Source organism: Sapajus apella, unplaced genomic scaffold, assembly GCF_009761245.1.
Source record: "Sapajus apella isolate SASKATOON/1434 unplaced genomic scaffold, GSC_monkey_1.0 scaffold37, whole genome shotgun sequence".
NCBI classification, from domain to species: domain Eukaryota; kingdom Metazoa; phylum Chordata; class Mammalia; order Primates; family Cebidae; genus Sapajus; species Sapajus apella.
In genome coordinates this window covers 16,917,298-16,942,972 of record NW_022436977.1, presented here as the reverse complement: position 1 = coordinate 16,942,972, position 25,675 = coordinate 16,917,298, and the positions used below count along the sequence as shown (strand labels likewise).

The 25,675-nt window shown below is 41.3% G+C and overlaps 1 protein-coding gene and 1 long non-coding RNA gene across 3 annotated transcripts; one reads left to right on the top strand and one right to left on the bottom strand.

The window, feature by feature from the left end:
* Positions 1–888: 888 nt before the first annotated feature.
* Positions 889–2,018, bottom strand: LOC116564420. Its single transcript, XR_004274884.1, has 2 exons — positions 1,930–2,018; positions 889–1,395 (listed from the first exon to the last, which is right to left on the bottom strand). It is a non-coding gene; the product is annotated as an uncharacterized LOC116564420 (long non-coding RNA).
* A 105-nt stretch (positions 2,019–2,123) lies between these two features.
* Positions 2,124–22,786, top strand: DUT (deoxyuridine triphosphatase). 2 transcript variants are annotated; one of them, XM_032297527.1, is made up of 7 exons: positions 2,124–2,214; positions 3,252–3,390; positions 5,376–5,467; positions 7,430–7,474; positions 20,435–20,509; positions 20,657–20,727; positions 21,456–22,786. In XM_032297527.1, exons 1-7 carry the CDS (start codon positions 2,190–2,192, stop codon positions 21,510–21,512), a joined length of 504 nt encoding a protein of 167 aa, XP_032153418.1. In that variant the 5' UTR covers positions 2,124–2,189; the 3' UTR covers positions 21,513–22,786. The 2 variants fall into 2 exon arrangements, with proteins under 2 accessions (XP_032153418.1, XP_032153417.1); XM_032297526.1 differs by lacking the exon at positions 2,124–2,214 and adding an exon at positions 2,450–2,729.
* Positions 22,787–25,675: the final 2,889 nt, after the last annotated feature.

The following is a 25,675-nucleotide window of genomic DNA, read 5'->3' as shown; positions in this document are numbered from 1 at the left end:
TGCCTGCCGCCACACGTTGCTGATTTTATATACATTTTGTAGAGATGGGGTCTGCCTACATTGCCCAGGCTGGTCTCGGACTCCTGAGCTGAAGCAATCCTCTCACCTTGACCTCCCAAAGTGCTGGGAGAGTTTTGCTCTTGTTCCCAGGCTGGAGTGCAATGGCATGATCTCAGCTGACAACAACCTCCCCCTCCCAGGTTCAAGCGATTCTCCTGCCTCAGCCTCCTTAGTAGCTAGGATTACAGGCGTGCCCCACCACATCCGGATAATTTTGTATTTTTAGAAGAGATGGGGTTTCTCCATGTTGGTCAGGCTGATCTTGAACTCCCGACCTCAGGTGGTCCGCCCACCTCAACCTCTCAAAATGCTGGGATTACAGGTGTGAGCCACCGTGACTGGCCTCCAGTTAATATTTTTAAAGCACTTAGAATACACCCGACATAAAGTAGTAACTACGTATAAAAGGAGAGGGAAATCCCTACAATGGCGAAGATGGGAAAAACAACTTTGCTTTTCAAGTACTGACTTGCATTGTCAGAAGGTTCAAATTGGCACTAGACTTAGGTAATTGAATCAATCAGCATGTCTGATTGGACTAACTATATTCTCATAAAGACAACACCATGAAGTAAGCCATGGTTGAAACGTGTTTAGTTCCTCTTAACTGAAGTATTTTGCATTTAAGGTGTATGTTCATGTATGTTTATAACAAGTTATATTTTTATTGTCATAAAGAATCTTCTATTAAGTGCTTACTGGCACAGAATCCTATTACTTTTTGACAGAGTGTGGCCTTTTTTCTTTTAGTCTAAAATAACTGCAGCTGAAAAGTAACAATAATAAACACTTTCTGTATACAGATTAACAACAAAAAATAGCAGGTAATCTGCTTGGTGTTAGATATTGTAACGAGACAGATAATTTTTGTGTCATACACTGAAGCAGGCACTTTGAAGAATTCATAAAAGTTTATGACTAATTCGTTTGAAAGATAAAATGCATATGCAACATTAGATTACACAATTAGAGTATATGGCTAATGACTACTGAATGATATAGTAAGTGTTAAAACGTAAGATGGGGCAGAGGTCACTGCTGATTGTAAGGAAGTTTCATGAATGAAGTGAGACTTTTATCTGAGTCTAGGAAAATAAAGTCATTACAATCACTACATTTTAGTAAAAGCAAGGACTCAACGTATCTCTCATGTGAACATTTTCAGTAAATAACTGGAGAAAGTAGTTATTTAAGGAAGCAAAATAACGTTGGCTCAAATCCAGGTCGAAAAGTTGCAAGACTGGTCCAGAGAAGGCAGTGTATACTCCATAGCCTCATTCAAAGGAATCCCAACAACGGAAGAGGAACCAGTTAAGGAGACTGAAAAGGCGGGGCCTGTAAGGAAAGGCACAGCAACAAATGTAAAACTTCCCCAATAATTCTTTAATAACACTTCTACTTTTAATTTATCTAAAACTGTCCCCACAGCTTTTTTGATGTTGAAAATTCAAACGCATTCAATTCTCAGATTTTTTTGAGAAATATCAAGATACTTGCATTATTATTATTATTATTATTTTTTGAGAGGGAGTTTCGCTCTTGTTACCCAGGCTGGAGTGCAATGGCGCGATCTCGGCTCACCGCAACCTCCGCCTCCTGGGTTCAGGCAATTCTCCTGCCTCAGCCTCCTGAGTAGCTGGGATTACAGGCACGCGCCACCATGCCCAGCTAATTTTTTGTATTTTTAGTAGAGACGGGGTTTCACCATGTTGACCAGGATGGTCTCGATCTCTTGACCTTGGGATCCACCCGCCTCGGCCTCCCAAAGTGCTGGGATTACAGGCGTGAGCCACCGCGCCGGGCCCCGATACTTGCATTATTAACAACTATCTAGAAAGCTATTGCTTTATGTCCCACTGTAAACTCTACCATCGCAGCCTGGGATCCTAGTTCTACTCCTAGCCACCGGGTTCCCGTGGCGTTTCCGTTGGGTTATCCCAAATCTGTGCTATGATACTAGCGCCCTCCCCGCTTCCAGTGGAATAAACACTACGTCTGGCCCTCAGTGCTGGAAGGAAATCGGCTTCTTGCCCACAGCCTGGGAAGTGGCCCCGGGCGCAGTAAATGTCAACCGCTCCGAGTTGCGGTTCCGGCGCTTTGGGCGCCCCTGGGCTCAGAGTCCGGGAGTCATGGCCGCCGGCAGTGCCGCCCCAGGTAAGTTAGCCAGGAACAGGGCCTGGGCCTGGAGGACACTCTCGGAAAATGAAGACCAGCGCAAACAAGAACGAGGGCAAGAGGCGGGGGCAGCAGGAGGCGGCAGCAAGACTCAGGACGCCGAGTTCCTGGAGACCCAGGGACTGCGCAGCCCTGCGCGCCGCCTCTCCACGCCCACGGCGGCGACTGCTTCCGAGGTCACGTGCCCGGGACGCGCGCGTCTTCAGGGTGGAAGCCGGGCGCACATCCGGAGGTGCCGAGGAGCCAACCAGCCCAAACTTTGGGGGAAATGACTCCCCTCTGCCCTCGCCCCGCGCTCTGCTACCGTTTCCTTCCATCTCTGCTTGGCTCAGCGATGCAAAACGCGCGAGGCGCACGGCAGAGGGCCGAGGTCGCGGGCCCCTCCGAGCCGGGCCCCTCCGAGCCGGGCCCGCCCCTCGGCCGCGCCGCGCAGCACGGGACGCCCCGGCCGCTGTCCAGCGCTGGCCGCCTGAGCCGAGGCTGCCGCCGAGCCAGTACAGTCGGGGGCGCGGGAAGGGCGAGCTTTCTAAGGCTCGGGGATGCCTGGCGCCCTAGCAGGGGAGGAGAGAGGCGTGCGAGGGGCCCCGGCAGTCCGGAAGGAAATCCTTCCGCTAGAGACAGTAGGGGAAGTAGGGCGGTGAGCGGCCTCTTGGTGCGCAGGGGGAGTCCATTCGGGTCCCCTGGCGGAGGGGGCTCCTTTCTAGTGTGAGGGTGATGCCCCAGGAGCTGTCCCCAACGTCGGCCTCGCGCGCTGAATGTGGAACGTTGACTGGGACCTAGTAGTTTCCGATCCCAAACTTGCTTTCTGAGAAGGGCTTCTAGCCCAAAATGTGAATCCCGCCTCCCCTCTCAGCCAGAACTGTGGACTCGTCCCGGAGGCGGCGGTGGGTGGGGAGGAGCTGGCGGGAAATTTTGGTTTGGGCGAGTTCCCTGCGACGCTGCTTGTCTTAACGTTCTCTTGTTCCCAGGGCGCTCTCCTCGTTCGCCTTCTGGCTGTGCCATGCCCTGCTCTGAAGAGACACCCGCCGGTTCACCCAGCAAGCGGGCCCGGCCCGCAGAGGAGGGTGGCGTGCAGCTCCGCTTTGCCAGGCTCTCCGAGCACGCCACGGCCCCCACGCGGGGCTCCGCGCGGGCCGCGGGCTACGACCTATACAGGTGAGCGGGGCGTTCCGGGCGAGGAGGCTGCGAAGGGCCGGCCATCCGCTGCCGCAGCTAGAAGCAGTCACCGAAGAGATTACAGGAACACGCTAGCTGTAAAAAGGATTTCTGCCTTTTTCCATGTCGAAAATTTTAGCTTCCATCTTTGGCATAGCGATTTCGGCAGAGTGCAGAATAAGTGAAATAGCTATACAGTGTCTACCAAGACGTTACTTTGCAACGTGTCTTGTATCCTTCCTAAATGGAAGGTAGAGATTGGGAAGGCACGTGGTGGCTTCTGAGCGGCCTGAGGGTGATGCTGTGCTTAATAGAAAAGCCGAGGTGAGAGCCTGGGTGTGAGCGTGAAAATACCTAAGAATAGAATTAAGCATGCATCTGCCTTAAAGAGTTATTTTCTATGCATTCATCTGGCCCCAGGGCGGAATTTCAAAAGGTATCCGAATAGGAAAGGCAGAGCTGCCTGTAATACTACGACACTTGCATCTCTCCAGCAGGTTTTTCCTGTACCGTAAACTTTACCGTTTGCTATTTAGTCCTCACAACAATCCTTAAGTAGATTAGTGTTACGTTTTACACAGCTGGGAGTTTGTGAAGAGCTGAATTGATCTGCCCAGAGGCTTGAAGATAATAGAATTCTTTCAGCCTGAATTTTGGGCTTTTTTCATTTGACCACCGTACCCAGTTCTTAGAACCATTAAGGTAGGTGAAAAGTAATGCTGAAAGAGGAGGAGGGTTTGTTATATAACTAAATCCCCAGCACTGGGATTTATTTTAAATTATCTCAAGTAATTTGAACATGAGAGCTATTGGCCTAAACACAGGAGGAGAGAAAGGAGTGCATGATGATAGCAACAGAAAAGAATGGAGAAGGAAATTAGGGATGGACAATTGTAGCTGGAAAAACTGTACAGTCTCTTAATGAATAAAAGTAGTGTGATGTAGTTTGACTAGATCTTTCCAAAGTATATATTGGAGCACTTTTGTGAGTCCTAGGGGAGTCCTTGATTTAAGATACTTGTTTCCTGATAAACACAGGTGACTTTCTGTGTACTGAAATTGACATGGAAATAATGTATCTCTGTAATAAATTAGGGCTTACCTATTTAAAGAGGGATTTCAGTGAAAGAAAGGCAAGTGTAGTACTGCTTTACCAGACTTAATTAAGGTCTCCAAAGTAAACTTCCGGTCTGCTCATTGTAAAATCTCTTAATTTTCTACCCCGGAGAGGGCCACAGTAATAGCAAGAATGGCAGCATTTACTGTGTGGACCTTCGAAGAATTCCGCTCCTTGGCAAGATTTACTTCCACGGGCTGTTCACAGAGATAAGCTCTCTCCTTCAGCCAGGGAGTTCATGACCTAAGCCTGGTAAACTACCAAGCCCAGCCTGACAGATACAACACAGTTCTTTATCGCTCTTATTTTGTCCACCCTTTTTCTCCTTTCCTTCTGCAGATTTTCCCTAATCATGTAGATGATTGTGAGAATAAAATGAGTTATATATATAAACCAATTAGAACTGTGCCTGGCACAGTAGAGGCTTAATGATAGCTATTGTTGGCCAGTACTTGACCTTTTTTCTTGGTTCTTTCTTCATTTTTTTTCTTTTCAAACTGTGGTAGTAAAGCATCCACCTTTTGAAAGCTTACCTTTGTGCCCTTCATGCTAATAAGTACCTTAAAAGTTTCCCAAAAAACTTCTGTTCAGGGACAAACATTTACAATGTTGGCATCTCTTCACACCATCAAAATTACAGAGAATTATTTTCTCTAAAGCTGTCATTTTAATAAAAGAAAATAGCTACCTCTACCTTCATAAACTTTTAAGATGAGTTGGGAATTCATAGCAAGGTTGATTTTAGAAACTAAAGTTGCATTAATTCATTAAATATATTGAAAGCAATTTTATATGCTTGGTCACAAACAAAATATAAAACTAATTTTATAAGTAGATTTGCATTTACTTTCTTTCAATATTTTCTTAGCGCCTATGATTACACAATATCACCTATGGAGAAAGCTCTTGTGAAAACAGACATACAGATAGCGCTTCCTTCTGGATGTTACGGAAGAGTAGGTAAGTCATTTAAGAAACGGGTACTATTTGTCAAGCTCTCCTTTGTGATACATTCTTCATGTTTCATTTGGGGTAATAAGCAGGTAATACTGCTTGGGCTGTGTCCCCATTTGTGATAGCAAATGCACTGTTTGAAAGGCTTCATTTACATCTCTGCTTTGCCTCTTTTTGACCCTTTTATTTTTCTCCTCCTCCACTGGAGCTTTTATGTTCACATTGGGCTAGGGGGTTCTCAGAACAAGACATGTTATATTATGAGACTAAAACTTCGAACCTTGTTGGTCCTAGAGTGTGTAAGCCTATTTAACCTTTTCGTGTTTGGCCATGGGGTTAGGGTAAAGAATACTCTTCAGTGTTCTAGAAGGACTGGGAGGAGCCAGGACAAAATGGAGTACAGGTCAACAGGTTTGATTTTTCTGGAGTGGATCAGTTGTTACCAGAGTTCTTTGCAAGAGCGTAAGTTCTTTTTGACTAACTTCAGAGTAAACATAAAGGAGCCAATGGAACTGTGACACCCTCCTCTGGGAAACGGAGCTAGGCTGGCACTATCTTATTAGCCATGAGTGGGGAAACTGCCAGTACTTCAGCCCTTAAAAGATAACAAGATGGGCTCTCATCTCATCTCTTGGGCATCATTAACTGCATTTTTAAGACTTTTTTCAGGGGAAGGGGCGGAGATGGAGTGAAATAAAGGTCATTACAGAAAGAGGCAGCATTACTGACAAAGTGCCTGATTTAAATTATTCTAAAATAAAATACTACAATTTAGGATAATTAATTATAGGTGTGATGCTTGGGTCAGCAAGTATAAGGTATAAACTTAGCTCTTTTTTTCATTTTTTTGTATTTTTAGTAGAGACAGGGTTTCACCATGTGGACCAGGATGGTCTCGATCTCTTGACCTCGTGATTCACCCGCCTCGGCCTCCCAAAGTGCTGGAATTACAGGCTTGAGCCACCGCGCCCGGCCTTTTTTTCATTTTTTAGGATTAAAAAGTGTACTAACATTGAACCATTGAGACTTGGTTTTTGGTATTTTACTTAACTGATATTAGCCCATTTATCTTACTCTGGTTCATATGTTTCCTACACGCATGTCTTTTGGCATCTGAATCATGAATAGTGGGGTCTCCAGTTCTAGAAGGTGCTCTGCTGTTTCGTTAGATTTGTTCCCTTCTCCCTTCTTCCTCTCCCTTCCTATCTACATTGTATATGTTGTGGTATCCCATCTGAAAACCAAAGTCCTCTTCCTCGGTACTGTGTTCCTGCCAGCCACACTCCTCTTTGTTCCCCTTTGAGGCTAAACTTCGGGGTTTTTTTGTTTTTTTTTTTGAGACAGAGTGTTGCTCTTGTTACCCAGGCTGGAGTGCAATGGCGCGATCTCGGCTCACCGCAGCCTCCGCCTCCTGGGTTCAGGCAATTCTCCTGCCTCAGCCTCCTGAGTAGCTGGGATTACAGGCACACGCCACCATGCCCAGCTGATTTTTTGTATTTTTAGTAGAGACGGGGTTTCACCATGTTGACCAGGATGGTCTCAATCTCTTGACCTCGTGATCCACCCGCCTCGGCCTCCCACAGTGCTGGGATTACAGGCGTGAGCCACCGCGCCCGCCCTGAGGCTAAACTTCTTGAAAGAGCAGGCTTCAGTTGTTCGGCTTCCTCATCTTTCAGCTTATTCTAGTAGTTGTTCTCCCATGTCTACACCACCAGAAATTCTCCATTGAAGTCACATGGGAGTAGTTTAAGTTAGTTTTGAATTAAAACCTTGTAGAATTTTTCTAAATATTATTTCCAACTTTGGTAATCCAGTATGATGAATATATTCTTTAATTCAAAACGATGTGCTAAAGTTAAGATGATGATATTGAATGATAGGTGAAGAGAATGACATGCTTCAATTGCGTCAGCTGTATCTAGCTTAGCCTTTCCCCCTTAAAATAACCAGCGTCTCCTTGTTTTTTAGCTCCACGGTCTGGTTTGGCTGCAAAACACTTTATTGATGTAGGAGGTAATATATTTCTTTTTTTATTTTGTAAATGTTTGCGAGTATTTCCTTTGTCTTTGTTTGAAAGGTAGTATTCAAATGACAGATTTTATTTTTAAGAAAATGATTTTTTGTTGTGACTTGCCTCTTTAGAAATTTCCATATATGAAGTAAGACAATTATGATAAAATTTCAAATACTATTTCATGTCTAATTTTTAAGTTACATTATGTAAAATGCATGTTGTTTTACTAGTAGGCTGACTAGGCACTATCTGACAAATGGGTTTTTTGGCTTGGTTTAGTGATAATCTGCATTTTGTCAAAAATGTCTATTCTTAGAGGGAAGCTTGTTATTACAAGAGAAGGAAAAGTTTGCAATTATTTTAAGCAATTATATTTTTAACTACCAACTTAATTTAAAAAATAATTATTACCTAATTAATAATGACTTAAATTTAATGATGTAATGATTTTTGAGTATTTAAGCAACAGAATTGTAGAAAATGCAAGTCTATCTTGTAACAGTTTTCTTACCTTAATAGGAAAGCTATCTGTGTATAGCAAAATACAAAAATATCTTTCCCTGAAGTCAGGAGAGAAAACAGTTTTCTCTAAATTTGTCAGGAGAGTCCTTTGTGGTACCTGTTTCCCTTATAATAAAGTCTTTCTCATATCTCTCAAAGTTAACACTACCTCATGTGGTACCTTTCATGAAGAACCCTCAGTATCTTTTTTTTCTTTTTTTTTTTTTTTTTTTTAATTATACTTTTAAGTTCTGGGATACATGTGCAGAACGTGCCGGTTTGTTATATAGGTGTACACATACCGTGGTGGTTTGCTGCATCCCCTCCCCTTGCCTCCGTCATCTACATTAGGTATTTCTCCTAATGTTAGCTCTCCCCAGTACCCCCACTCCCTGCTATCCCTTCCCTAGCCCTCCTACCCCTGACAGGCCCCAGTGTGTGATGTTCCCCTCCCTGTGTCCATGTGTTCTCATTGTTCAACACCCACTATGAGTTAGAACATGCTGTGTTTGGTTTTCTGTTCTTGTGTTAGTTTGCTGAGAATGATGGTTTCCAGTTTCATCTATGTCCCTTCAAAGGACATGAACTGATACTTTTTTATGGCTGCATAGTATTCCATGGTGTATATGTGCCACATTTTCTTTATCCAGTCTATCATTGATGGGCATTTGGGTTGGCTCCAAGTCTTTGCTATTGTAAACAGTTTCACAATGCATGTGTCTTTATAGTTGAATGTTTTATAATCTTTTGGATATATACCTGGTAATGTGATTGCTGGGTCAACTGGTATTTCTGTTTCTAGATCTCTGGGGAATCACCACACTGTCGTCCACAATGGTTGAACTAATTTACACTCCCAGCAGTGTAAAAGTGTTCCTATTTCTCCACATCCTCTCCAACATCTGTTGTCTCCTGACTTTTCAATGATCGCCATTCTAATTGGCGTGAGATGGTAACTCAATGTGGTTTTGATTTGCATTTCTCTAATGACCAGTGATGATGAGCTTTTTTTCATATATTTGTTGGCTATATAAATGTCTTCTTTTGAAAGTGTCTGTTCATATCCTTTGCCCACTTTTTGATGGGATTGTTTTCTTGTAAATTTGTTTAAGTTCTTTGTAGATTCTGGATATTAGCCCTTTGTCAGATAGGCAGATTGCAGAAATTTTTCCCATTCTGTGGGCTGCCGGTTCACTCTAATGATAGTTTCTTTTGCTGTGCAGAAGCTCTTAAATTTAATTAGATTCCATTTTTCTATTTTGGCTTTTGTTGCCATTGCTTTTTTTTTTTTTTTTTTATTGCATTTTAGGTTTTGGGGTACATGTGAAGAACACGCAAGATTGTTGCATAGGTACACACGTGGCAGTGTGATTTGCTGCCTTCCTCCTCATCACCTATATCTGGCATTTCTCCCCTTGCTGTCTCTCCCCAACTCCTCACCCCCCACTCTCCCTCCCCTATTATCCCCCAACAGACCCGAGTGTGTAGTGCTCCCGTCCCTGTGTACATGTGTTCTCATTGTTCAACACCCGCCTATGAGTGAGAACATGCGGTGTTTGATTTTCGGCACTTGTATCAGTTTGCTGAGAATGATGGTTTCCAGGTTCATCCATGTCCCTACAAAGGACATGAACTCATTGTTTTTGATGGCTACATAATATTCCTGGTGTATATGTGCCACATTTTCACTGTCCAGTCTATCATCAGTGGGCATTTGGGTTGGTTCCAGGTCTTTGCTATTGTAAACTGTGCTGCAGTGAACATTCGTGTGCATGTGTCCTTATAGTAGAACGATTTATAATCCTTTGGATATATACCCAGTAATGGGATTGCTGGGTCAAATGGAATTTCTATTTCTAGGTCCTTGAGGAATGGCCACACTGTCTTCCACAATGGTTGAACTAATTTACACTCCCACCAACACTGTAAAAGTGTTCCTATTTCTCTGCATCCTCTCCAGCATCTGTTGTCTCCAGATGTTTTAATGATCGCCATTCTAACTGGCATGAGATGGTATCTCAGTGTAGTTTTGATTTGCATTTCTCTAATGACCAGTGATGATGAGCATTTTTTTCATGTTTGTTGGCCTCATGTATGTCTTCTTTTGTAAAGTGTCTGTTCATATCCTTTGCCCACTTTTGAATGGGCTTGTTAGTTTTTTTCTTGTAAATCTATTTTAGCTCTTTGTAAATTCTGGATATCAACCCTTTGTCAGATGGGTAGATGGCAAAAATTTTTTCCCATTCTGTTGGTTGCCGATTCACTGTAATGACTGTTTCTTTTGCCGTGCAGAAGCTGTGGAGCTTGATTACGTCCCATTTGTCTATTCTGGCTTTTGTTGCCAATGCTTTTGGTGTTGTGGTCATGAAGTCCTTGCCTACACCTATGTCCTGAATGGTTTTGCCTAGATTTTCTTCTGTGCTTTTTATGGTGTTAGGTCTTATGTTTAAATTTTTAATCCATCTGGAGTTATTTTTTGTATAAGGTGTCAGGAAGGGATCCAGTTTCAGCTTTCTGCGTATGGCTAGCCAGTTTTCCCAACACCATTTATTAAATAGGGAATCCTTTCCCCATTGCATGTTTTTGTCAGGTTTGTCAAAGATCAGATGGTGGTAGATGTGTGGTGTTGCTTCTGCGGCCTCTGTTCTGTTCCATTGGTCTATATCTCTGTTTTGGTATCAGTACCGTGCTGTTTTGATTATTGTAGCTTTGTAGTATAGTTTGAAGTCAGGTAGCATGATGCCTCCAGCTTTGTTTTTTTGTGTGTTTTTTTAACTTAGGATTGTTTTGGCTGTGTGCACTCTCTTTTGGTTCCATATGAAGTTTAACATGTTATTTTCCAATTCTGTGAAGAAAGTCAGTGGTAGTTTGATGGGGATAGCATTGAATCTATAAATTACTTTCTGCAGTATGGCCATTTTCACAATATTGATTCTTCCTAACCATGAGCATGGAATGTTTTTCCATCTGTTTGTGTCCTCTCTTATTTCCTTGAGCAGTGGTTTATAGTTCTCCTTGAAGAGGTCCTTCACATCCCTTGTTAGTTATGTTCCTAGGTATTTTATTCTCTTTGTAGCTATTGTCAATGGGAGTTCACTCATGATTTGGCTCTCTGTTTGCCTTTTATTGGTGTATAGGAATGCTTGTGATTTTTTGCACATTGATTATGTATCCTGAGACTTTGCTAAAGTTTGCTTATCATCTTAAGGAGATTTTGGGCTGAGACGATGGGCTCTTCTAAATATACAGTCATGTTGTCTGCAAAGAGAGACAATTTGACTTCCTCTTTTCCCAATTGAATACCCTTTATTTCTTTTTCTTGCCTGATTGCGCTGGCCAGAACTTCCAATACTATGTTGAATGGGAGGGGTGAGAGAGGGCATCCTTGTCTTGTGCCAGTTTTCAAAGGGAATGCTTCCAGTTTTTACCCATTCAGTATGATATTGGCTGTGGGTTTGTCATAAATCGCTCTTACTATTTTGAGATAATGTTCCATTAATACCTAGTTTATTAAGAGTTCTTAGCATAAAGTGCTGTGGAATTTTGTTAGAGGTCTTCTCTGCATCTATTGAGATAACCATGTGGTTTTTGTCTTTGGTTCTGTTTATGTGGGATTACATTTATAGATTTGCATATGTTGAACCAGCCTTGCATCCCCGGATGAAGCCTACCTGATTGTGATGGATAAGCTGTTGGATGTGCTGTTGGATTTGGTTTGCCAGTATTTTATGGAAGATTTTTGCATCAATGTTCATCATGGATATTGGCCTGAAATTTTCTCTTTTAGTTGTATCTCTGCCAGGTTTTGGTATCAGGATGATGTTGCACTCATAAAATGAATTAGGGAGGATTCCCTTTTTTTGTATTGTTTGGAATAGTTTCAGAAGGAATGGTACCAGTTCCTCTTTGTACCTCTGGTAGAATTTGGCTTTGAACCCGTCTGGTCCTGGACTTTTTTTGGTTGATAGGCTATTAATTGCTACCTCAACTTCAGACCTTGTTGTTGGTATATTCAGGGATTCAACATCTTCCTGGTTTAGCCTTGGATGGTTGTAAGTGTCCAGGAATTTATTCATTTCTTCTTGATTTACTGGTTTATGTGCATAGAGGTGTTTGTAGTAATCTCCGATGGTAGTTTATATTTTTGTGGAATTGGTGGTAATATCCCTTGAGTTCTGTTTGTTCTTGCTCCTCTAGTTGTTTTAATCGTGACATTAAGGTGTCAATTTTAGATCTTTCCTTTCGTCTCAGGCGGGCATTTAGTGCTATAAATTTCCCTCTAGACACTGCTTTAAATGTGTCCCAGAGATTCTGTTACATTGTCTCTTCGTTCTCATTGGTTTCGAAGAACATCTTTATTTCTGCCTCCATTTCATTATTAATCCAGTAGTCATTTGGGAGCAGGTTGTTCAGTTTCCATGTACTTGTGCAGTTTTGAGTGAGTTTCTTAATACTGAGTTCTAATTTGATTGCCCTGTGGTCTGAGAGACTGTTTTGATTTCCCCATTCTTCTGCATTTGCTGAGGAGTGATTTACTTCCAATTATGTGGTCAGTTTTACAGGAAGTGCAATGTGGTTCTGAGAAGAATGTATATTCTGTGGATTTGGGGGTGGAGAGTTCTGTAGATGTCTTGTTAGGTCTGCTTAGTCCAGATCTGAGTTGAAGTCCTGGATATCCTTGTTAATTTTCTGTCTCTTTGATCTAATATTGACAGTGAGGTGTTAAAGTCTCCCGCTATTACTGTGTGGGAGTCTAAGTCTCTTTGTAGGTCTTGAAGACCTTGATTTATGTATCTGGGTGCTCCTGTATTCAGTGGATATATATTTAGGATAGTTAGCTCTTCTTGTTTCATTGATCCCTTTACTATTATTATGTAATGCCCTTCTTTGTTTCTTGATTTTCGTTGGTTTAAAGTCTGTTTTATCAGAGACTAGGATTGAAACCCCTGCTTCGTTTTGCTCTCCATTTGCTTGGTCAATCTTCCTCCCTCCCTTTATTTTGAGCCTTTGTGTATCTTTGCATGTAAAATGAGTCTCCTGAATACAGCACACCAATGGGTCTTGGCTACCCAATTTGCTAGTTGGTGTATTTTAATTGGGGCATTTACCCCTTTTACATTTAAAATTAATATTGTTACGTGTGAATTTGAATCTACCATTTTGATACTAGCTGGTGGTTTTGCCCATTAGTTGATGCAGTTTCTTCATAGTGTCGATGGTCTTTACAATTTGGTATGTTTTTGCTGTGGCTGGTACTGGTTGCTGCTTTCCATGTTTAGTGCTTCCTTCGGGAGCTCTTGTAAGGTAGGCCTGATGGTGATGAAATCGCTCAGCAGTTTCTTGTCTGTAAAGGATTTTATTTATTCTTCACTTACGAAGCTTAGTTTGGCTGGATATGAAATTCTGGGTTGAAAATTCTTTCCTTTAAGGATGTTGAATATTGACCCCCACCTCTGTTATGACTTGTAGGGTTTCTGTGGAGAGATCCGCTGTGAGTCTGATGGGCTTCCCTTTGTGAGTAACCCGAGCTTTCTCTCTAGCTGCCCTTAGCATTTTCTCCTTCATTTCAACCCGGGTGACTATGACGATTATGTGCCTTGGGGTTGCTCTTCTTGAGGAATACCTTTGCGGTGTTCTCTGTATTTCCTGAATTTGAATGTTGGCCTGCCTTGCTAGATTGGGGAAGTTCTGGATAATATCCTGAAGAGTGTTTTCCAACTTGTTTAATTTTCCCCTTCACATTCAGGTACACTGATCAAATGTAGATTTGGTCTTTTCACATCATCCCATATTTCTTGGAGGCTTTGTTCTTTTCACTCTTTTTTCTCTCATCTTGCCTTCTTGCTTTATTTCATTGAGTTGATATTCAATCTCTGATATCCTTTTTTCCATTTGATCAATTTGGCTATTGAAACTTATGTATGCCTCACGAAGTTCTTGTGCAGTGTTTTTCAGCTCCATCAATTTGTTGATGTTCTTCTCTATGCTGGTTATTCTAGTTAGCATTTTATCTAACCTTTTTTTCAAGGTTCTTAGTTTGCTTACATTGGGTTAGAACATGCTCCTTTAGCTCAGAGAAGTTTGTTTCTACCCACCTTCTGAAGCCTTCTTCTGTCAATTCGTCAAACTCATTCTCTGTCCAGTTTTGTTCCCTTCCTGGTGAGGTGTTGTGATCCCTTGGAGGAAAAGAGATGTTCTTTTGGCGATTTCAGTCATTTTGTGCTGGTTTCTTCCCATCTTCTTGGATTTATCTACCTTTGGTCTTTGAAGTTGGTGACTTTTGGATGGGGTTTCTGAGTGGACGTCTACTTCTGTTGATGTTGAAGCTATTTGTTTTTTAGTTTTCCTTCTAACCATCAGGCCCCTCTGCTGCAGGTCTTCTAGAGGTCCACCCCAGACCCTGCTTGCCTGAGAACCACCGACGGGCCGCAGAGCAGCAAAGATTGCTGCCTGTTTCTTCCTCTGGTAGCTTCATCCCAGAAGGGTACCCGCCAGATGTCAGCCAGAGCTGTCCTGTATGAGGTGTCTATTAGGATAAACGGGGTCACAGAGCCACTTGAGTAGGCAGTCTGTCCCTTATCAGAGCTTAAGTGCTGTGCTGGGAGCTCTGTTGGTCCTTCAGAGCTTCTGGGCAGAGACGTTGGAGTCTGCTGAAGCAGGACCCACACTGATCCTTTTCCCAGGAGCTCTGTCCCAGGAAGCTGGGGTCTTTATCTATAAGTCCCTGACGGGCTGCTGCCTTTTTTCAGAGATGCCCTGCCCAGCAAGAAGGGAGCCTGGTCACAGTCTGCCTGTAGAGGCTTTGCTGAGCTGCTGTGGGCTCCACCAGGTTGTTGTGTAAACTTCCACGTGTCTTTGTTTATACAGGTGAGTTTAGACTGCCTACCCGAGCCTCAGTAATGGTGGATGCCCCTCCCCCCACCTTTCTCGAATGCCCCAGGTTGCGCTCAGACTGCTGTGCTGGCTGCAAGAATTTCAAGCCAGTGGCTCTTAGCTTGCTGGTTTTTGTGGGGGTGGGACCCACAGACCCAGATCGCTTGGCTCCCTGGCTTTAACCCCCTTTTGTTCAGGGGAATGAGCAGTTCTGTCTTGTTGGCATTTCAGGCGTCACTGGGGTATGAGGAAAAAAAACCTGGCTAACACAGCCACCCAGTTTTGTGCTGGAAACCTGGGGTGCTGGTATTGTAGGCACCAGAGGGAATCTCCTGGTCTGTGGTTGTGAAGACCGTGGGAAAAGCACAGTATCTAAGCCAGAGTGTCTGGAAAAGTCTCTATTGGCTTCCTTGGCTAGGAGAGAGAGTTCTCCAGCCCCTTGTGCTTCCTGGGTGAGGCAGAGCCCCACCCTGCTTCTGTTTGCCTTCCTTGGGCTACTGTCACTGTCTAACCAGTCCCAATGAAATGAACCTGGTACTCTGGTTTGAAATGTGAAGATCACTCGCCTTCTGGATCACTCTCTGTTAACTGAACTGGAGCTGTTCCTATTCGGCCATGTTGGCAGAAGTCCCGGCTGTAGGATTTCTAACCTACAGAGCTACCCTCCTTATTGTAAGGAAATTTCTGCTTTCCTTGCTTCAGATCTCCTGTGACCGGGATTCAGACCGCAGTCATGGTCCCTATATACTGACCGTTTATCCCATCAGTAGTGAATGTTTCATTTAACAAGATATCTTGGCCCCCAGATAAGTAGGTGTGCTGGATCTCCTCCTCCACCCATTTTTACAGAGCTACTTTATGGAGGCTTTTTAACAGATCAGGAAACTGGCTCAGAAATGAGTCCACGTGGATATGTGGTAAAAACTGGAATCTCGGTATGATTCCCTCCCCCTTGTTCTTTCCACTGCAATTAAGCGTGGAGATTACCCTGCTGCATCCCCCTCACCAACTAAACACTGTCCTGAATTAGTTCACTTTTATGTGCCACATCAAGGCTAACTAAGCACTTGATGAAGCCTGGCTATCCTAGACCTACCCTTTAGTCTTAACATTTTGTGTGTGTGTGTGTGGTGTCTCTCCAGTGTCACTAGGTGGTGCTGTGGGACAAGACAGGGCTCCAAAAGTACATAGTTCTTTCTCAGGGACTAAAGGGGAGCTGAGTTTTACATAGCAGGGATGGACATTGACAGCCACTCTTGGGTTGAGGAGTCCTTGGGCTCTGTAAGTTATGCCTGATGTTCAAAAATGCTTTCTCAAGGTCAGCTATGTTATTTGGGAAAGTAACTGAAGGATATCAAGGATTGTACATATTTTTAATGAAGTTTCAAATGACTGTGCAAGGAATGCGAGCTTTGGAATAACAACTGGATTTAGGTCCCAGCTCTGTCACTAACTAGGTATTTCTTAACCTTTCTGAGCCTCAGTTTCCTCATCTTACCAAGGAAATTAGTGTGTCTGCCTCTGAGAGGTGGGAAGATTAAATGATAATGTATATGAAATATATAGTGCTTGGCGCATAGTAGATTCTGTGAGGTATAATTTCTATCCTTAGTGACTTCACAGATTGTTTTTATGTGGAAACTTTTTCTTTTTTTCGGCTTTGTTACTAATTTTTGCTCTGTTTAAAACAACTTCCTGGAAAAACTTCATGTAAAAGAATGGAAAGTTAGTTTGCCTCGTGGTTGGTATGGTGTTATTCATAAAATCACATTGTGGTGTGTTCTTGGATGCAGAGAATCTTAAAAATGTCCCTTAGGCACAAGTTTATCATAATTGGCAACAGTTTTTGTTTCTGAAGAGAAATGTTCTTAGAAATCCCAGGCTGTAAATAAGGGTCAAAGGGAAAAGTTGAGCATGCAGGATTCTGTTCAAAATTCACATCTGGTAGGTGTGGATAGTTTTTCACTGAAAAAAGGTTTCCAACAAATGACATGCCAAACTCTTGACACAGTAAAACTTTTGCCTGAAGTCAGTTAATCACTCTGCCAGTTCCAATGCATGATTTTTCCAGTGATAACTTCAAGATACTTTCTCCTTTCTCTGAGGAGAAATATCCCTGATACTTATCCCGTAAGCAGAGAAGGCTTTTCTTGAAGGTCACATGGCAATTGGGTAGTAAATGAATAGGGAACTGCTGAAATTTTTGTACCTTCAGCACTGATGCTAAAAAACAAACAAACAAAAACTACTGAGGGCCTTTTTTTCAGCCATACATTTTAATAGACTTCAAACTTCTTAATTTCTTTTAATCATTTAAGGGTTTTTCACATTTTTGTGTCCCACGCATAAAATCTTAGATCACGTTATCTGTAGAGTTCAAGACAAGCAGTTGGTTCTGATACAACTACTTTACAGATACATAGCAGAGGCCTGTACTAAAAGGGAGTGTTTTTGTATGTTAGAAGATACTATAAAGCCAATAAGCAAATATTTGCAACTTCTATAAAAAAGAACAAATGAGAAAAAAACATGAAAATATAGACAAGAACATGCAAATGTCCAGCAAACGGGAGGGAAAAAGTCCAGCCTCACTAGTCATCAAAGAATGAGAAGTAAGGCAATGAGATAACCATTTTTTACTCATCATATTGGCCAGAATGTAGGAGATTGCCGCCATCAGATATTGGCAAGGATTTTGGAAATGGGCATTTTCAGATATTGCTGATGGAACCTTTTTTTTGCAACCTATTTGATGAAAATAAAAAGCATGAATGTACAAAGATATATTTAAAGGCTGCTTCATTTATTATAGCAAAATGTAAAAGCAGCCGGTGTCTGATATTATACAAGAGAATAGTTACGTAGAAATAATGGTACATGTTGGGCGTAGTGACTCATGCCTGTAATCCCAGCACTTTGGGAGGCTGAGATGGGCTGATTGCTTGAGCCCAGGAGTTTGAGGCTCATTTTGAGCAACATAGGGATACCTTCTTTCTACCAGAAATAAACAAATTAGCCGGGTGTGTTAGTGCCTCTGCATCTGGAGGCTGAGGTGGGAGAATCACTGGAGAGTAAAGCTGCAGTACGCTGTGATCATACCACTATACCGCAGCCTGGGCAACAAAGTGAGACCCTGCCTCAAAAAAATAAATAAATAAAGGAAAGAGAATGGTACTGTATTTCCGTGTCTATGATCCTCTAAATAGAAAAAAGTAAAGTAGTTTGTAAGATATATTTCTGTAACATTGGCTACCTCAGGGAGGGTAATAGAGTAAGTTTTTACTTTATATGTATTTGTATTATTTTGGTTATTTTAAAATTTTTGAATAAAGTAGAAACAGAGAAGTTCAGAAGTCAGTCTATATTGTCTTTCTCTAACTCATTCAAGATAGATGAATTATTAGCCTGTACCTCAAAATCTCCCAGCATGGAAATTCTCTAGCCTACTGTGGCCATTTTTTCTAGCATGGAACAACATGCTATGTTGAGGGGTTTCTTCAGTAAATCTAATTTAAATTGTCCCTGCAGTCAACATTTTTTAATAAATAATGTGGAAAACAGCTGATCTCATCTTTATATCAATTTTTTTTCATAAATATTAAGGTCTAAATTAATGGCCAACTGAGTGTGGGGAATAAAGCAGGGTTTGGTATTCGAATTGGTCAAGTTCAATAATTGATTGTTTCCTTCAGACCAGACAGTAGATGAACTGCCTTTGTTGCTTTTCTGCCCAGTTTTATACTCACCCTTGTTCTCATAAAAGTATTGCATCAGGAACCTTTAAAAAGTGCTAAAATTCAGATTCACTTGTCTCTAGTCATTCATTCATAAAGCACAAGAGTTCATTTAAACTTACCTTGTAATCCATTCGGAAAATCTAAAATGTTTTTGCTGAGTGTTTTTCCCCGTGGTGGACCTAAGGGTTTGCTTCCCGCCCCCGCCCCCCCGCCCTTATTTGAGAAAAATGAAAAGAGGGGTTTTTTTTTTTTTTTTTTTTTTTTTTTTTTGAGACTGAGTTTCACTCTTGTTACCCAGGCTGGAGTGCAATGGTGCACTCACCGCAACCTCCACCTCCTGGGTTCAGGCACTTCTCCTGCCTCAGCCTCCTGAGTAACTGGGATTACAGGCATGCGCCACCATGCCCAGCTCATTTGTTGTATTTTTAGTAGAGACAGGGTTTCACCATGTTGACCAGGATGGTCTCGATCTCTTGACCTCGTGATCCACCCGCCTTAGCCTCCCAAAGTGCTGGGATTACAGGCGTGAGAGCCAGCGCGCCCGGCCAAGGGTATTCTTAAAAAAGGGGGGGATGGGTATGTTTTTGGGGGTTTCGGTTTGTTTTTTTAGTTAGCTTTCAAATAATTAGGAGTTTGGGCAAATAGCATTACTGCCCATTGAGCTGAACACATGATTATTTTTATTTCATATTTTTTCCTTCGTAAGGGTTTTTGTTGAGGATAGAGTGTTAGTTAAGAGGTTAAGATGTGATGTGGAGCTGTATTCAGTTACATTCATGTGAGTCCTATCCAGCCTTTCACAAACTGAGGGTAAAAAATTAACATATATAGCAGGAAATTGGGGGTAGGGGGAGGAAGGGGACTGACTTCTAATAGGTAGGGGATTTTCAGAGGGAGGGTAATGAAAATGTGCTATAATTGACTGTGGAGGTATTTGGCCAACTCTGAATACACTATAAACTGTGGAATTGTACACTTAAATGGATGAATTGTATGCTTTGTGAATTATTTATCAATTAAAAAAATGAAAAGGCCTGGTGCACCTGTATTATCTGTGCTTTTGTTTATGGAAATATTTTAAATTCTTGGCTTAAAGATAAATGCAAGCAAGTTTGGTAAGTGTAACTCTCTGGACTATGGCAGGCACCTGGCTCAGGCCTCCCCTGCGTAGACTTCTCCCTGTGGTCATAATCTCAAGCAAGTATTAATTACACATAAAAAGTTGTACTCATTATGAAGCCTCTGTGCTACTGTCTTTTGAGAAATCATGCTCTAAGAGGGAATAGTGGTTCAAATTAAAAGGAGAGGACTATTATGAACTGAAAAGTTCAGCTTCATTTTTAGTGTAAAAATGGAATGTTCTGATATTTGCAAGACTGCTGCCTAACAGTGTCAGTGTTGATTTATTCAAACACTGCAGAGCTTTAGGCTTTTTGACATTTTTATTTATGACTCAGTCATATTTCAGTATGGGTATTAGCAGGACGCTGATACCAGGAAAAGCCTTTAAAACCCAAATTGTAATTTTCTTCCAGTCTTTTTGGCAAGTGTGCAGTGCTTAGACAGCAGGTTGGAGATGGTCATTGCCACTCCCAGCTTAAAATAGGAAATGGTCGCCATTTGATAAAGAGTGACAGTTTGAAAAATTAGGACCTGTTTTCAAAATTTTTGTGTTTTAGTAATACTATTTCTTGGTTTTAAGGCTTTATATAGTACCAGGGCAAGATTCACTTATTCAACTGTAAAAATAAAAATCTCAGAGCTACCTAACAATGATTTTGAGATAATCTTACACCTCTAGTATTCCAAAAGGAAAAATCAAGATACTATTATTTTTCTTTTCTCTAGCTGGTGTCATAGATGAAGATTATAGAGGAAATGTTGGTGTTGTACTGTTTAACTTTGGCAAAGAAAAGTTTGAAGGTATGTTAAATACATACATTCACATAATTTTAGTGAATTTTTGGAGTCATGTATGTGTAAATAATATTGACTCCTTTAATTCTCATTGAATAAAACAGGATGTAGATATGTCAATAACATCAGTAATAAACTGTTCTTTCTTTGAAGTCAAAAAAGGTGATCGAATTGCACAGCTCATTTGTGAACGGATTTTCTACCCAGAAATAGAAGAAGTTCAAGTAAGTGTTATAAAAGCTTATAGAGAATAAGCGATATAACATCTTTTTTTTGAGACGGAGTTTCGCTCTTGTTACCCAGGCTGGAGTGCAATGGCGCGATCTCGGCTCACCGCAACCTCCGCCTCCCGGGTTCAGGCAATTCTCCTGCCCCAGCCTCCTGAGTCGCTGGGATTACAGGCACGCGCCACCATGCCCAGCTAATTTTTTGTATTTTTAGTAGAGGCGGGGTTTCACCATGTTGACCAGGATGGTCTCGATCTCTTGACCTCGTGATCCACCCACCTCGGCCTCCCACAGTGCTGGGATTACAGGCTTGAGCCACCGCGCCCGGCCTGATATAACATCTTAAGTGAAGAAATATATGTCATCTTGAGGATTTACTATGCTGTTTGTAACTAAAGAATAGATATGACTAAACTTAGGCAAATTTCAAATACTAGTTTTGAATTTCTTAAAATGTTTTTTATGTAGATATGTAGTATTTGGATAAGTTATTTAAATATCTGAACTTCTGATATTTTCTTAGAATTTTTTACAGTTATCCAATATTCTAATTTATGGAGCTTTTTAGAATTTAATTTTTTTCTTTCTATAATCTCCCTTTTGAAAAGATGACATAGCAGGAGTAGAATTCTGGCTATATCATTTTTCTTAGGAGCTGGAGAGGAAAACTGAAAGAGGCTGTAAAAAAAAAAAACGGTGACGCTTACCACCTTTCTATCTTTCAGGCTTTGGATGACACCGAAAGGGGTTCAGGAGGTTTTGGTTCCACTGGGAAGAATTAAAATTTATGCCAAGAACAGAAAACCAGAAGTCATACCTTTTTCTTAAAAACAAAAGAGTTTTTGCTTAAAGTGTTTTGGTGTTTTGTACTTCTGTAAACTTATTAGCTTTACCTTCTAAAAGTACTACATTCTTTTTTTTTTTTTTTTTTAATGATTAAAGAAACTTTGTTTTTGTAAAGAAACTTTGTTTTTCTGCAATTGATGGTTGTATGTAAATCTGCTTTGTGGTTACCTGATGTAAACAGTGTCTTCTTTTAAAATCAAATGTACATCGATTACAGAATTTAAAAAAACTGTGATTTAACTCAAATGATACCCATTGAGCAACTTACTTTGCTTTAATTGCTTTAAGTCTTAAGCAATACTTTTTATTCAGTAAACCTAAATTCTTTCACAGGTATAAATCTTGCAGAAGCTGAACAAAAAGAACTAAAAATGAATAGGAGAGAAAAGTTATTTCTTCTTCCGCTGTCTTCAGTAGTCTAAAAACTTTTTAATCTTAAGATTCTTTGTGATGAGGATGAGAAAAGAATCCTCAGCATATTTCTCCATTATTAATCTCTGTTTTGATATGTCCTCTATTGACTGGGTAGAGGTGTGTTTGTGAAAGACATGTCGCTTGGCAATTTGTTACCTTTGGTTTGTTCCCCTGAATTTCATCTCATTAGGCAAATTGTACTAGTTCTAGATAATGAGTTTCCCTCCGGGAAGTAGCAATAGGCCATAATGAAGAAAATATGCCTTTTCTAGGGATGAGATAAATAATGTATACTTTGGCTACCAGATTTTTCCATCTCACATGCATGGCTTGAGTAAATACATATAAGAAGCATGTCGTTGCAGATAGGGGACTGAGTCTGTGGCCTAGCTTGATTGACATCTTTTGGCAGTTTCTGCTAGTGTGCTTCCTTTTCTTTATTGTATTTTTCTGATTTCCTTTGTATCAGGGTTTCGGGTGTCAGTTAGGTTTTGTCCATCAGATTCTATGAGACACCAGACATCGTTGTGAGGATGTGGGTCATACTTATGGAGTGCTTCTGGAGCGATCAGCTTGCTTGGCCACCCAGTTTCTGGAAGCACAGGCTAGTGTTTCTTCTTTGCTGGTGATTCTCCAGGCGATTTAATACTCTGCAATGTAATTGTCCATCTGTGGGTCACAATTCATTAATAAGTCGTGAAATCAACTCAGTGGGACATTACCAGCATTTTTGCATACTGCGTTGGGCTAAAAATTATTTCTGTTGTCAATAAAATTTAAATGTTTTTCTCCTGAACCGAAATGGATTCTGTTTTGTGCAGCTGAACTGTGATCAATATTGAGTAACACTTGAGTAAGAACAAACAGTATTACATGGCTACTGAGAGATACGGTCTTAGTTTACACTGTTAATGTTAGTTACCTCTTACAGAAACTCTGCAGCTGGGTTTTTGCTTATACTAGAGAGAGTAGATAAAACCCATTGTATAGATGACAGAAATAGGCTCAGAGAGGTTTAGTAACCTGTATAACATTTTAGTTGATGATGACTGCCTTTTTTGTGCTGCTATATCTGAGATGCAATTTACAGAGTATGGAAATTTATTCTCAGTTTTGGAGGCTGGGAAGTTCAAGATCAAGGCTCTAGCAGATTTATATCTGGATCCAAGATGGTGCCTCATTTCTGTGTCCTCCAGAGAGGAGGAATGTGCTCTCACATGGCAGAGGACTAGAAAAGAGCCACTCCCACAAGCCCATTTTATAAGGGCATTATAATGCATTCATGAAGGCAGAGTCCTAAACGCTTTCCATTAGGCTCTGCCTCCTAATACTGTTGAATTGGAGACTAAGTTCCCAGCATAAATTTTAGGGGACACATTGAGACCAGAGCAATAACTTAAAATGCAGGGCCTTATGCCTTTAAGTCCATATTTGCAGTATCTTCAGTCTCTTCCAAGGGGTAGAGGTAGAGAATGTAGAGTAGAAGTGACGGTTTGATTTGTTCATACCCAGAATGTTTCCATCTGTGTACCATGCTTAAAGGAACATGTTCAGATATGAAGCTGCTCCGGAAATTAGAGACTTGGAAAATGCCCTTGAGGTTACATGAAAGACCCAGGATGTTTTGTTTAGAGAAGAAATGTATGGGAATGGGAGGAATATGGGGGAAGAGGTGGCTATTCAAAGTCCCTGGGATATCATAGATGTCTTTAGATATTAAAGACTTACATGGGGCCAGATGCAGTGGCTCACACCTGCAATCCCAACACTTTGGGAGGCCGAGGCGGGCGGATCACTTGAGGTTAGGAGTTCAAGACCAGCCTGCCCAATATGGTGAAACCCCGTCTCTACTAAAAATACAAAAATTAGCTGGGGATAGTGGCATGTGCCTTTAAGTAACCCCAGCTACTCAGGAGGCTGAGGCTGAGGCAGAATTGCTTGAATCCGGAAGGGAGAGGTTGCAGTGAGCCAAGATCGCACCACTGCACTCCAGCCTAGGTGACAGAGCAAGACTCTGTCTCCAAAAAGGACCTCAGATGGAGTTAGCCTTGTCACATGTAACTTGGACTAGAAATACGATCAGAGGACTTAATTTAGTATAGGAAGATGGACTTAATTTACATAGGGGCAGACTCATAGAACTTCCGGAAGCTAAAAGCTAAAATTAATGAAGTTAAAGGAAAGTGTATGCCATATAAAAGAAAATGGTTTAGGATTATTGGAGACTCATTTTTCTGTTATTTCTTTAAAGTTTGAATATAGTATTTTTGCCAGGTGAAATATGAATTTCCTTTAAAGTTTGCAACCTAAGTAAGCCTAAATTTCTCTTTGCCTGGTTTTGAACTTTATCATTGGAATCATTAATTTTGGGGTCTTGCTTCCTCTCCTTAGAGATTTTATCTGTGTTTCATGTAGCTGTAGTTCATTTATTTTCTTAGCTTACAGTGTTCTGTTGTATTAATGCACCACAACCTTGCATGCCTGATATAAACCCACCTTGGTCATGATGTGTTTTTTTTTTTTTTTTTTTTTTGAGACGGAGTTTCATTCATGTTACCCAGGCTGGAGTGCAATGGCGCAATCTCGGCTCACCGCAACCTCCGCCTCCCGGGTTCAGGCAATTCTCCTGCCTCAGCCTCCTGAGTAGCTGGGATTACAGGCACGCGCCACCATGCCCAGCTAATTTTTTGTATTTTTGGTAGAGACGGGGTTTCACCATGTTGACCAGGATGGTCTTGATCTCTTGACCTCGTGATCCACCCACCTCGGCCTCCCAAAGTGCTGGGATTACAGGCTTGAGCCACCGCGCCCGGCATGATGTGTTATTTTTATTGCTAAACTTGGTTTGCTAATATTTTGTTTAGGGTTTTCTTTTTTATCTATGTCCATAGGAGAGTGGCCTGTAATTTTTCCTTCATCACACTGTATTTGTCAGCTTTTGGTACCAAAATTATGCTACTTTCATAATGTGAATTGAGGAATATTCTTTCTCTTCCACTCCCCTGTCTTCCTCCCCTCCCATCCTTTCTCCTCTTCTACCCTGTCCTTCCCTCCCCTCCTGTCTCCTACCTCCAGCGCCTCTACAGTTTGAAGAGTCAGTCAGTTGTCAATCAAGCCCTAGACAGGTTATGTGCTTTTCCTCTGATTTGTTTGAAGATTATGTGTTTGTATATATGTCTTTGGTTTTGTGCAGTTGCACTATTAAGGCATAGATTACTATTTATTTTTTGGGGATTCACTGAGTCTCTTAATCTGTGTACTGATATCTTTTATCAGCTCTGGAAGACCTCAGCTTTTTTCTCTTCTCTGCATGTTTTATTGTAACATTCTGAGATGTCTGCTCAAATTATAGTTATAGTGGCTTATTCTCAATTCAGTTAAGGGACACATTTCTGCCCACTACAGATATAATTAATACTTTTTTTTCTTTTCTTGTGATGTCTTTGTTTTTCGCATTAGGGCCTCATAGAATGAGATGGAATGTTTTCCCTCTGCTGTTTTTTTGAGTTTGTGAAGATTGTTTTAATTCTTTGAAGGTTTAGAATTTACCAGTAAAACCATTCGGGTCTAAACATTTCTTTGTGGAAAGCTTTGATTACCAATTAAATGTATTTAATTGTTAATAGTCTGTCCAGATTTTCTATTTCTTATTGAGTTTGTTTTGGTAGTTTATTAGGGTTCTCTC

Coding starts and splice junctions, on each gene's coding strand:
- DUT (XM_032297526.1), top strand. CDS start 2,504: ATGACTCCCCTCTGCCCTCGCCCCGCGCTCTGCTACCGTTTCCTTCCA. Junction 3,391..5,375: donor GCGGGCTACGACCTATACAG/GTGAGCGGGGCG, acceptor ATATTTTCTTAG/CGCCTATGATTACACAATAT. Junction 20,510..20,656: donor TGGCAAAGAAAAGTTTGAAG/GTATGTTAAATA, acceptor CTTTCTTTGAAG/TCAAAAAAGGTGATCGAATT.